The 13595-nt window shown below is 42.6% G+C and overlaps 1 protein-coding gene and 1 non-coding gene across 2 annotated transcripts; one reads left to right on the top strand and one right to left on the bottom strand.

Annotated features, from left to right (window-relative positions):
- The first annotated feature begins 1259 nt into the window (after nt 1-1259).
- On the top strand, nt 1260-1331 carry TRNAM-CAU (transfer RNA methionine (anticodon CAU)). Its single transcript has one exon. It is a non-coding gene; the product is annotated as a tRNA-Met (tRNA).
- Nucleotides 1332-2204: 873 nt separating this feature from the next.
- LOC127306623 (dolichyl pyrophosphate Glc1Man9GlcNAc2 alpha-1,3-glucosyltransferase) lies at nt 2205-7321 on the bottom strand. The gene is made up of 4 exons (XM_051337288.2): nt 6524-7321; nt 3481-3687; nt 3150-3387; nt 2205-2925 (listed from the first exon to the last, which is right to left on the bottom strand). Exons 1-4 carry the CDS (start codon nt 7265-7267, stop codon nt 2558-2560), a joined length of 1557 nt encoding a protein of 518 aa, XP_051193248.1. The 5' UTR covers nt 7268-7321; the 3' UTR covers nt 2205-2557.
- Nucleotides 7322-13595: the final 6274 nt, after the last annotated feature.

The following is a 13595-nucleotide window of genomic DNA, read 5'->3' as shown; positions in this document are numbered from 1 at the left end:
TGAGCTGCTGACATGAGAGCAAATGTTATTTCCTGTCGACCGATGATTAGTCAATTTCTAGATACATTCTCCTGTCCAGAACAACACGTATACTAGCATATACTTAAAAATAGACATAGGACATGATGTTTCGGTGTGGAAATTAACAAAAGATACAGTCGTAATTGCATCTGAATTTACTACGGGGTACTACTGCCGGTGCAGGTTCCTTGGACGTGTGTAAAATCAACTTGATTAGGGTTTTAAACTGTTCCGTGTTCACTATAATCCAAAAGTGGTCGATCACCTGAATCTGATCTTGACCAGTAACTTGGGCTCTTATCCTGTGCTGACATGACAACTGCTTCATGGAAGGTGATTTGCTGACGTGCAGCTAGCCGGCCGGCGCTTGTTAGTCAATTGCTTGATACATTCTCCTGCCCAGAAAAACACGTATACTAGCATATAATACACGATTATATAGACATAGCACGTGATGTTAACTATGTGGAAATTAACAAAATATACAGTCGTAATCATCGAAACATCTGCATCTGAGTTTACTACTACTGACGGTGCAGGTTCCATGGAATGGGCAGGTACAAATAATGTAGGTGATGTTTCATGCGACCTAATTCTCCATGACATCGAGTCATCGATCATTGCTGAGATGGTGCCACATGAGCAAGAGCTTTCGTGCGTTTGGACTCGTATGGAAAATTCAGGTGCAGCGGTTGACTAGACTGTTGCTCGAAGTAGCCGGTCGCCGCAAGCTATACGCGGCTCGATCGCAGGCTGAAAGCTGAAAGCGAAAAGAGTCAAGACTAGTATGCAACCTGTCGTTCACCAAGAACATGCCCCCATCCCAATCCGATCGAAAGGGCAAAGCGCAAATCGAGTTCTTTTCTCTTTCTTTGTCGACTGCAAAGGAAAGCAGAGGTGTTTAGCAGTAACATAGGTGATCGGCGCTACGCAAGGCTGGGAGAGAAAAGGAGTCGGCGTTTCGCTTTGCCTTCTTTTATTTTATCTTTTCTTTTCTGCCGTGGATGCCAAGCTTAAGAGAAGCTTATATGAGAATGTTGTTGCGTACTTAACAGTGCAGAGGGTAGTGTTTCACCGTCAAGTTTTGCAACGTAATGGTAGATTCTGTACCTGAAGCTTGGAATACGGGCAGCAGATCGACAGATTATCTGTGCCTGTGTTGTGTACTCGGGGAAGAAAAAACAGAATGAGAATTCAGGCTACTATATTAAGCCTTCTAGCCGTCTTCCGACATCAAAATCAGAGTGGCGCAGCGGAAGCGTGGTGGGCCCATAACCCACAGGTCCCAGGATCGAAACCTGGCTCTGATAAAAGTTTTTTGATTTTTTTTTCTTGCTCAAGTATTCGTTTTTTCTCTCCCGCAATCCATCGTGACAACCTGGAAAAACATTCTCCGCAAGTTCATTTACAGAGAGAAGTAGATTGCCAGTATAACTTGGTTGTAAACTGCTGTCATCCTGTCTCACAGAAGGGATAAAATTGGTGCCATCCTACAAGTTCATGCTGTCCAAAGTAGCCTAAGCAAACCCATTGTTAGCCTTGCTAGCAATGACCAACTAGCTAGTCCAATGCGGCCAAGTTGTAGATTCCTTCTACCCTTGATAGGATCACACCATATTAGTGCCTTCAACTAGCTTATGTCCCCTCGCCGGAGGGCCGCCGTTGCTTTGCGTATACAAAGACGCCGCTGGGCTGGCAGTCTGGAATACAGCGTGGTGCGATGGCCGCTCGTTCTTCGCTTGTGTCAGCCTGCCTGCCTTTGACCCACATCTGTATCGGTTTCTTTGCAAGGCGCACAATGCTCTCACAAGAATCGCTCGGCAAATTCCCCTCACAAGAACAAAAACATTACCCAGCAAGCAGAGGCGCAGACAAACATATATCGTCTGCATTGCACACATATACTCTGCTTGATTCCATGTATCATAGTTCGTTCTTTCATCACTTCCTAACATACTCCTATCATATATTTTGGTACCAAATCCATCACAGAACTGGTAGAACACCGTCACACCGAGGCGAAAAGAGGGCTCCAAACAACCCTCATCGTTGGTAACATTTCCTCCACGTACCTCGATTTCAAAAATCCCCCTTTCCAGAAAATCAAACCGGTGCAGTTTCCCAGAGATGATTACATGCAAACAATATAAAAGCGGAGAAGTATGCAGATGCAAGCAGCTTAATAGACACTGATAACATGTGATTCATCTTTCTGTACTAAAAACTGAAAAATTCTTTCGTTACATCTTACACTCAACATTCCAGGTTCCCAAAACTGTCAGTGAAAAGGATCTCAGACTCATGAACAATGAGCTAATACAAGCAACCCCACTGCGAAGACAAAATTACATGATTACTCCCCAGAAGTTTCTTTAACACTTTTAGCAGAATGTATGAACTATAGTGCTGCCACAAAATGAGTTTGGGTAGCTACCATTGGTTGCCCGATTTCATCAGTCAAGGGGTGAGTTATAAAAATTAGTCTCAGCCTGTGACGGGTAATAAAGAATGCTGGCTTTGATCAGCTAAGATTATATCAAGTGTTCCTGACAATCCATGAGAGCTGCCACATCCATGAGTACATCATTCCAACGCCACAGTAGACTGAAACCATCATGAGAGGCAGGAAAGGAAGTCTATCGCCAAACACATGGTGATGAAATACTCGAGACCACAATTCTATAGCAAACATTCCTGAAAGATATCCCAAACTGATCCATCCAGTGAATTTTTTCTTCACTAGGTTGCCTGATCCGTTTACTTTCTTCCCTTCCCCAGCAGAGTTTGCGGCAAAATGGGATGAAAAACCTACCCACATGAGGGCACCATAGGTCAACAGCAGCAGCACCTTTATAGGGTATTCTTGGTTCTCAAACAACAATGGGAATAGGGAGTAACACGAAACTGCAAATACAATTTGTTCAAGCAAATAAAGAACATGATCAGCACACAAGTCAATGTTTAAACAAAAACATGTCGCAATTGTTCAGAGGACTCATGCTTCACAATGTGGTGATGCTTTCAGACAATACTTTCCCAACTTATGCCATGAAAGAATGTGAAATTAACAAAAAAAAATGCCAATTGGGATGTGATTAAGACAAAAAAAAACTGTAGCAGAAACATACCTATTGATAAGAAAAAGTAATGCCTGACATCGTCCAAGCTGTCCATGGCAATTAGGGCAAGTGGGATAGTGAAATGAAGTGATGCCTTCTCGTGCACATGCCATCCAAACATAAACCCACAGGAACAAGCATATGCCACCCATCTAATTATGTGTTTTGGTTGGGGGTTGGTGAATGCTTTCACAAGACAAGGAGTCATGGCAAGTATAACCAATAAGAAGGTAGTCATTGGGGTGACCTGCAATCCATCAAGTTCAAATACAAAGCTTATCAAACCCTAGAGTTAATCATTCTTCCCTTGGGTAGAACAAATGGATATAGCAGAGAGAACCTTTGGAAGAACAGCAAAAGGAGATGAATCACCAACAAGCCCCCTGGTAAATGATCCTTCAGGCATCTCGATATCAAATCCTAGTCTTCTAAGAAGGAATGCAAGGATCTTGTCAAGTATTATATAGAATACCCAAAAGTTTGGGGCCCAGTAAGCATGGAATAGACCCCGACCAAAAGGAAACAATCGGCTAAAGAGTTGTTGCATCTGCAAAATTACCAAAGCGATAAGTGGTAGCCACAGTGTCAACAGAACAACTGAAGTCATGAGAGCATATTGGTACAACTAATTATGGGCACAAATGTTACAAACTTCTAGAGTGATGTCTTCATGAAACAAAAATTAGAACAATATATATATATAAAATAATGTTTAATGTTAAATTTCTCTACTATTTTTGCGCATTGTAAGCCAATGGCATTTAAGAGTGTAGAGTTCTAAGAATACAAGGCATTGGCTCATCTAATCCGCTGCCATTCTTTATGTATTTATGTGAACCAGAACCAACAAAGGTATTACTCCTACTTGATTACTATAAACTTCAACAATTTCTACCAAACTCAGTGTTAAATTACTGGATTTAGGACTAAATTCATGAGACCATATTGATATGACTGTTAGCACGTAAAATGGAAAATGGTAAAAAGAGACTCACGTTAGGGTAAATTTCTTTATGAAACTGAACTTAGTAATATATAGACAGAAAATATTTCTTGCTAAATACCTGCACTAGATTCACATTGTTGAACTTTAGCGAACATAATGGTTTTTAAGACTGCAGAGTCCTGAACATACGCATGAGCAAAAATCATAAAATCATAAATCACGGATGCCAGCAAAATCTAGTAAAAGAGATGGAAAGGCATCAATTCGTTCAGAGAATGTAGTAGACCAAGGTGAGAGCATCTTCAGTTATACATCATAGCAATTACCAGAACTGAAACAGAAGTTACTAGAAAGGCTCAGATTTCCCAATACTGCAGTATGTTGATGATACCCTATTGATAATGCCTGCTGATAGTACACAGCTTGCTGCTTTGAAGGATGCTCTCAACGAGTTTAGCAAATCAACTGGCCTCTTTGTGAATTTTCATAAGTCATACATGCTGCCTATTAATGTCTCGGATGAGGAAATTGCTAGGCTTGCGCAGGAGTTTGGGTGTGTTGTTGGGACAATGCCCTTTACCTATCTGGGATTGCCCCTTGGCACTACAAGACCAAGAATACAGGATTTTTTGCCCCCTTGTGGATAGATTAGAGAGAAGATTGGTAGCTATCTCCACCTTTCTAGCATATGGAGGAAGGTTACAATTGATCAGATCATGCCTCAGCTCCCTACCAATTTTCTTTGTGTGCTCCTTAGATATTACTCTTGGTGTTGTTGAGCAGATGAACAGAATAATCAGGCACTGTCTTTGAGTGACCGAGAGCCTGACTCTAAAGGGAAATCGCTAGCACCTGGGACATGATTTGTAAGCCAAAAGATAAGGGTGGTTTGGGTATCCTGGACTAGCAAAATGAAGCTTTTTTAATTATCTTCTACATAAGTTCTACAACAAGGATGATGTGCCTTGGGTGAAACTAGTCTGGAACTATTATCCAAATGGAATTCCGCTTGCTTTTAACAGGTGAGGATCCTTCTGATGGAGGGATATATTCAAGCTAGTGGATAATTATAGAGCTATAAGCACCGCAACTGTTGGCAAAGGAGACACTGTGTTATTCTGGAATGACAGGTGGTATGTGTCCTGCTAAATATTCCCCACGACTGCATTCCTTTGCTCTTGATAATTCTCTTTAAGTTAAGGAGTTGATCCAATATGAGGATAGATTGAGTTTATTTTATCTTCCTCTGTCTCAGCAAGCTTTCGAGGAGTACAACTCGATGCAAGAATGCCTAAACTGTATAGTCATTAACCAAGAGTCCAATGATGTATCGTTAACAGTGTGGAAGAATGGTGTATAAAAATCGTGGATTTCGAGTCGCTCGACTAGTCGATGAGTCGCAACTGTGAGGTCAACTCAATGTCTCGACTCGACTCATTTGGTGAGTCGAGCGACTCATTTAACTAGTCACCACTAACCTCGACTAGTCCAGTTTTTTGAGTCAAACGACTCAAAAAATGACCCCGCCTCTTTTTTTTCAATATTGCCTGGAAAATCTAGATCGAGGTGCTCAGTATTCCCCATGAAACCCAAAACGAACCCTCACTCCTGCCGACCTAGACCTCCCCCTTGATTGGCCCCGCCACAATCCTGCCGTCCGGCGCCGCTGCAAGCTCATGAACTACTTCTCCAAGGCTCCTCCACTGGTTGATGCAGGTGCTCTGCTCCTCCCTCTGCTGGCTGCTGCTAGTCTGCTCCTCCGCTGGTCGCTGATGCTCTTGTTGGTCTGCTCCTCCACCGCAAACTGCTGCTCCCAGGATCCTCCGACAACTCTCCTTCGTCGGCCTTCTATGTATCACATATTTACATACTAGTATTATACTATTAGTAATTATACACATCGATATGTTACAGTACCTATCGCTGAACTCATATCGACTAGTCGACGTGAGTCTTGACTAGTCACGACTAGTGTATGAGTCGCTACCCCAGATCGACTTGTCGACATCACCACTAGCAAGAAATTCTCATGGATTTGGCGAAGTAAAGTACAGTTGTGCATCATGGTGTTTGCTGTGCTATTACTCAGTGATAGGTTGAATAAATGCGATATGCTAAAGAGAAGGAATTGGAATGTTACTACTGACTTCACAAGTTCCTTGGTAAAAAAAAAAGTTACTAGAATGACACAAGCCTAATCAGCTTCTCTTTCATATACACATTTTGTTTTGTCACAAAACTAGCACGAAGCAATAATTACTTGATCATGTTAAATGACTAAAAATAAGCCTAGAACAGTTCTAATTCTCACTAATGTTTCGTTCCTCCTAAGCTCTTTTTTTCAACTTATGTTAGAAACTAGTGATTGCAGAAGACTAAGCAATAGTGATCATCAAGAGATATAGAATTCCAAACGAATTAACCGGCCGAGACTCACCTGCCCGTAGTACACAAAGGGCGCAAATGCCATGGCAAAAACAGCAAGCACTCCAGCTCCCATGAGAACCAGCCTCCCCAGGCCTCTCACCACACCCCGGCCACAGCAATAATGCCGGAACAAGTACAGGAAATACACCGGAGCAGCCACGAGAAAGAGGTGCTTCGAGCAGAGCAATGCTGCAAACACAACTCCCCCGGCAAGATCCTTCCCCTGCTCAAGAAAGTGCAGAGAAAGCAGCAGCAGCCCCATGAGAAACCCGTTGTACTGGAAATGGACATGGTCCACGGCAAGCAGCGCGGGCGACCAGAGGACGAGCACGAGAGCGAAGAACGGCCGCTGCCTCCGGCGAGCGTCCGTCACCAGGAGGAGCACGGACGCGAGGAGGAGGAGGTCCGAGAAGGCGACCGTGAGGCGGAGGTAGAGGAGGTAGGCTGCCGAGGAGGGCGGCGCGTCGGGGACGGGGAGGGAGACTAGGGCGGCGTCGACGAGGGGCGCCGGGAGGGAGAGGAGGCGGGAGAAGTGGGCGAAGAAGGGCGGGTAGTCGAGCGTCCACTGGGAGGAGACGTCGGTGTACCACTGCCGCGCCGGGAGCGCGTGGGTGAGGGCGAGCCAGTAGCGGTGCACGTCGAAATCGGTGGAGCGGTAGGTGGGCACCAGCAGGAGCTTGACACAGGTGGCGGCGGCGAAGGCCCACGCCGCCGCCGCCGCCGTCGACGTCGACGGCGAGGTGGAGGCGGTCATGAGGGGCGGCGGCTTGGTCGGAGATCTGGGGCGTCGCAACGGGTGAGGTTGGTTGCCTGGTTGGGCCTATGGATTTACGTCGCTTGCCTGGAACTGGAACGGCATGGCACGTAAAGGCCCGTTAACGGTAAGGCCCAGCCTGTAAGCCCAGGCACGGCACCCTGGCTAGGCGGGGCACGCGGCACGTAAGGCTCGCGCGGGCCGTTGGCCTGTTTGGCCATATTTCGGCCCCAGCGTGAAATAGCTCCAAAAATTCGGAAAAAATCGAAAAATGCTGAAAAATCTTAAAATCAGTAAACTTTTTTTTTGAAACGGAGACGAAATTCGTTCCCAAATCAAGTGAATTGAAAGCACCTTGATTCACAAATTAAGGGTGGGTTCTCTTATTTGTGATGGCATCCTTTTCTTAAATCTCGAATGAATTGTGTGTATGATGGTGTTGATTTGCTAGTGGCCCGTGTTGATTTGCTAGTTTCAGTTAATTTAGGAGAAGTTTATGACAACCAAATGGACCAACAGAACAAAAAGGAATCACTCAAATTTACATTCCTCAAGTGTTTCGTTGCTCGCTCGCGGTGGCCCAAAGTCTAGCCTTAGTTGATTCATAAAAGGTCTCCAAAACCGTGTACTTTGCTTCAGGAATGTGCCAAAATTTACCAGTGTGAAGGATATCCGTTGGCTTGGTTGTGTGGTAGTGTGCATAAACAAATGGGCACCGCTAGGGATCGGCTCCCGATCCTGGCTTCCCATCGACTAGCATATAGACATACGATGTGTTCTACCTGGAATGGACATGGTGGGCCTATGTTGTTTGCGTATGGAAATTTTCAGCATTTTCTTCACATAATTAATGCTAATTATGTGCGTTTCGGAATTAACTACTACGTACTCCGATTTCAAACTAATTCAGGGTTTTATTAGGAAGCAAATCTTGATGCAGGAGTATCTTTTTTCTATTTTTTGGAATCAAATTCGGGATTTTATTAGGAAGTAAATCTTGTTTATCGTGAGCGAATTTTTTGTAATTAAAATTGTGTCGAAGGCAAAAAAAAAAATTATGAGTCTACAGTGGTACAATAGCATGGTATTTCACACTGTTTAAAAACTAGGCCGATTCAACGATTACTAGGCCGATTAATCGCTACTAGGGGCCTGACCGTGTCGATTACCATTAATCGCTTGTGTTAATCCTTTAGTCCGATTAATCAGTTCGAAAGTCCGATTACTAGGTATATTTCCGATTAACTACCACACTTGGTCAAAAAAGTTATAATATTTTCAATGCATATCGCTAATATAGGCGCTACCCCGCCCCCATAAAGTAGGTTTTGCGAAGCTCCCGCTTGATTGCATCCTCCATAGCTTCATTTCCACAGTTGCCAAATAGTTCATTGCCCTTCCAGACCAGTTACTCGGATACAGGAGCTCGACCACCTTGAGGAGCTCGTCCAGGAGCTGGAGGACGCGTTTAATAGGTTAGGTGGTTGAGGTGTAAGAGGGGTCGTACCCTAGGTAAGTGGTGGGATAATATAAACATCAGAGGTGAGTGGAGAAGAAGTGGAAGGAAGGAACGCGGTTTGGGCTAGTGGATCATGATTCGCTCGTGACCTTGAAGATTAGGTCAGGAAGGAGAAGCGTACAAATTTTTGTAGGATTTTAGGCTTTAGAGAAGTAGGGAGAGACTATAGAGGCTCGTATAATATTATTTTTCTTATATAAACTGTTTTAAGTGCTAATTTGTGTAGGTTGCACCGATTAATGGCCGACCGATTAGATCAGTTAATCGTCCGAATTCCGATTAAGCGCTACTCCAAAGCCGACCGAGCAGTTAATGATTACTGATTTCCTTAACATTGGTATTTCATTGACAGACCAATGCTTCCTTCGGCAATGAAACTATTTTCACTGTCATGATTAGACATGGTTCAAAGGAAGCGGGGATGTTGCTTCAAAACAAATGGAGTACATAACTGTTTGCTACCATCAAATGCAAAATTTGCTCCATGGACAAAACATTTCAGTTCCAAATCTGCATTTTTACAAGATGGGTAATGGGGCAAATGTTTCCACTAATTCTTCTATGCTTTTTATTTTTCTTGGATGCTTCCTAATTACGGGTGCTATGCATGCTATTGCAGTATATGAAGCACACTTTTTAGAATGATACTAGTGAGAACTATTTACATTTATTATGCTACTTGTTTCCTACTTGCTTCCTTCTGATGCTCGCTATGCTTCATTCAGATGATGGTTGTGTTTGCTTCGGACACCACCAGTCGATTTTGGCCTACTTCCTTCCGATGGTCGATGTGCTTCATTCATATGGTGGTAGTGTTTCCTTCAGACGTCACCGGATGATTATGCATGCTTCCTTTGGATGGCCAATATGCTTCATTCAAAATGTCGTAGTGCTTCATTAAGATGGTGGTCATGCTTGCTTCCTGATACGTCCCCGACGTATCCATAATTTCTGTCGTTCCATGCTTGTTTTATGACAATACTTACATGTTTTGCTTGCACTTTATGATGATTTCATGCATTTTCCGGAACTAACCTATTAACAAGATGCCACAGTGCCAGTTCTTGTTTTCTGTTGTTTTTGGTTCCAGAAAGGCTGTTCGGGCAATATTCTCGGAATTGGACGAAATCAACGCCAAACCTCCTATTTTTCCCGGAAGGCTCCAGAACACCGAAGAAGAGTCGGAGAGGGGCCAGGGGGCCACCACACCACAAGGCGGCGCGGGCCGGACCACAGCCGCGCCGGCCTAGGGTGAGGCGCCCCTGTGTGCCCCCTGCGCCGCCTCTTCGCCTATAAAATCCCTTTCGACCTAAAAACACCGTACCAATTGACGAAACTCCAGAAAGACTCCAGGGGCGCCGCCGCCATCGCGAAACTCCAATTCGGGGGACAGAAGTCTCTGTTCCGGCACCCTGCCGGGACGGGGAAGTGCCCCCGGAAGCCATCTCCATCAACGCCACCGCCTCCGCCATGCTCCGTGAGTAGTTCCCCCATGGACTACGGGTTCTAGCAGTAGCTATGTCGGTATACTCTCCCCCATGTACTTCAATACAATGGTCTCATGAGCTGCCTTACATGATTGAGATTCATCTGATGTAATCGGTGTTGTGTTTGTTGGGATCCGATGGATGATACATTATGATTAGTCTATCTATAAAGTTTGTGAAGTTATTGTTGCTGCAATCTTGTTATGGTTAATGCTTGTCACTAGGGCCCGAGTGGCATGATCTTAGATTTTAGCTCTATACTTATTGCTTAGATTGTATCTACAAGTTGTATGCACATGTCACTGTCCGGAACCAAAGGCCCCGAAGTGACAGAAATCGGGACAACCAGAGGGAATGGTAGTGATGTGAGGATCACATATTTTCACGGAGTGTTAATGCTTTGCTCCGGTACTCTATTAAAAGGAGTACCTTAATATCCAGTAGTTTCCCTTGAGGCCCGGCTGCCACCGGCTGGTAGGACAAAAGATGTTGTGCAAGTTTCTCATTGCGAGCACGTACGACTATATACGGAAAACATGCCTACATGATTAATAATCTGGATGTTCTGTCTTAATGCTTTGATTCCTATCAATTGCCCAACTGTAATTTGTTCACCCAACACTTGTCACTTATTGGAGAGTTACCACTAGTGTAGATCGCTGGGAACCCCGGTCCATCTCTCATCATTATATACTCGTTCTACATGTCATTGGAAGCAACTATCTTCTGGTGCCATCGCTCTCATATTGCTATTATCGCTTACGTGTTATTGTTATTACTGCTCTCATATTATCGCTACTTTCACATCACCCCGTTGCTAGTGCTTTTCAGTGTGACTGAATTGACAACTCAGTTGTTAAGGCTTATAAGTATTCTTTACCTCCCCTTGTGTCGAATCAATAAATTTGGGTTATACTACCCTCGAAGACTATCGCGATCCCCTATACTTGTGGGTCATCAAGACTGTTTTCTGGCGCCGTTGCCGGGGAGGCATAGCTCTACTCATAAGTTCACCTGGGGAGTACACTCTACCTCTCTCTCTGTTTTTAATTTGTTTTATTTTGCTTTGCTTAGTTTACTTTCACCTAGTTTATTTGTGCTTAGTTTATTTCTGTCTAGTATTAGTTTGCGTAGTTTACTTTTGCTTAGTTTATTTTTGTCTTGTTTTATTTATCTCATATACCCAAAAATCCATAAAAATTTGAAAAACCTAAAAATTAAAAACTGCTATTATGGGAGAACCAACAACCTACTTGGAGCTTATGGAATGTTATAATTGTTATAGAGAATCGAGAACTGGTAAAGTAATGAGTGCTATGATAGAAAAATTGAATACAATTGCTAGAATCTTGCTTAGACGCCATGATATAAACTGTTGCTCTCAACAGGATACTAAACATCTTAAATTTCAATGTGGCTTTAGTGAGGAATATTTTATTAAGAGCTATAATCGGAATTGCTATATTCATTATGGGTTCGAAGAGGTAGAACAATTTGTCTTATTTATGGGAGCCTCCGGGATAGAATCCTTCATGGTTGAGAATTATGAAACTTGTGCTATTTGTAAGGACCTTAAAGATTATGTCTCTACTATCCTTAATTCTTGCATAGAATGCTACAGTAGGAATCCTTATATCCTTGATTATAAAGAGAGACACATTAATGCACAAGAATGCACTCACAATTTGCAGGAACCGGTGGAAGAAGAAATTGATGAACCTGAAAGCTCATTGGATGAAAAAGAGGAGGAAATTGATGAACCTGAAAGCTCATTGGATAAAAAAGAAGAGGAGAGCGACGAACAAAAGGGGGAAGAATGGATTAGCTACCCATGCCAACCTTCTAATGAGAGTAACTCTTTATCTCTTACACTATTTGATTGTCCTCCATGCTTACCAAAAGAGGTTGAATGTTATGTTCCTGTGGATTCTCTTGAAATATTCCCTATGAGTAAAACTTGTGAGAATAATTATGCTACTGTTATTTATGATAATCCATGCTACTTTGATAAATCTTATGATAATGCTTTGTTTGTGCCTGATGTCGAAATGCATGGTACTAAAGAATTTTGCTTAGCAAATGTTTATGATAAAGCTCTAGATGATGGTCCTATGTTACTTGATACTATTAATTGTACTACTAATGAAAATGGGATTGGAGAGTCCTTGACTTATTCTATGAGTCCCATATCTCTTGAGATTGATCAACTACCTTGTTATATTATTAATAAAAGTAAGTTTGAAAGTTTTTATTCCACTATTCTTGAACTTGATAAAAATTATGTGTTTGGAAATCATGAGAAGCATGCTGCATGTGATAGTTATATTGTTGAGTTTGTTCATGAAGCTACTGAAAATTATTATGAGAGAGGAAAATATGGTAGTAGGAATTTTCATGGTACTAATACACCTCCCTATATGCTGAAATTGTTGAAGTTACACTTGTTCTATCTTCTTATGCTTGTCACTTTGTTCTTCATGAATTTATTTGTGTACAAGATTCCTTTGCATAGGAAGCATGTTAGACTTAAATGTGTTTTGGATTTGCCTCTTGATGCTCTCTTTTGCTTCAAATACTATTTCTTGCGAGTGCATCATTAAAACTGCTGAGCCCATCTTAATGGCTATAAAGAAAGCAACTTCTTCGGAGATAACCCATGTGTTATTTTGCTACAGTACTTTGTTTTATATTTGTGTCTTGGAAGTTGTTTACTACTGTAGCAACCTCTCCTTATCTTAGTTTTGTGTTTTGTTGTGCCAAGTGAAGCCTCTAATCGAAGGTTGATACTAGATTTGGATTTCTGCGCAGAAACAGATTTCTATCTGTCACGAATCTGGGCTGTTTTCTCTGTAGGTAACTCAAAAAATATGCCAATTTACGTGCGTGTTCCTCAGATATGTACGCAACTTTCGTTAGTTTTGAGTTTTCTGATTTGAGCAACGGAAGTATTTATTTAAAATTCGTCTTTACTGGCTGTTCTGTTTTGGCAGATTCTGTCTCTGTTTTTTTTTTTGCATTGTCTCTTGTGGACTTTAAGCGAGCTTTTCTAGACATAGAGAGCTGTAGCTAATGTTTTATTGAGTTCTTGCAATGTGCCACTACAGGACCAAGGTGGATTCAAATTTGTTTGAGTACTAACCCCTCTAATGAAGTTTATGAGAAGTTTGTTGTGAAGGAAGTTTTCAAGGGTCAAGAGAGGAGGATGATATATGATCAAGAAGAGTGAAAAGTCTAAGCTTGGGGATGCCCCCGTGGTTCATCCCTGCATATTTCAAGAAGACTCAAGCGTCTAAGCTTGGGCATCCCCTTCTTCATCAACTTA

The sequence above is a fragment of the Lolium perenne genome, chromosome 6 (assembly GCF_019359855.2).
Source record: "Lolium perenne isolate Kyuss_39 chromosome 6, Kyuss_2.0, whole genome shotgun sequence".
NCBI lineage: Eukaryota > Viridiplantae > Streptophyta > Magnoliopsida > Poales > Poaceae > Lolium > Lolium perenne.
The sequence above is the reverse complement of the archived record's forward strand: the minus strand, read 5'-3'. Positions and strand labels throughout refer to the sequence as shown.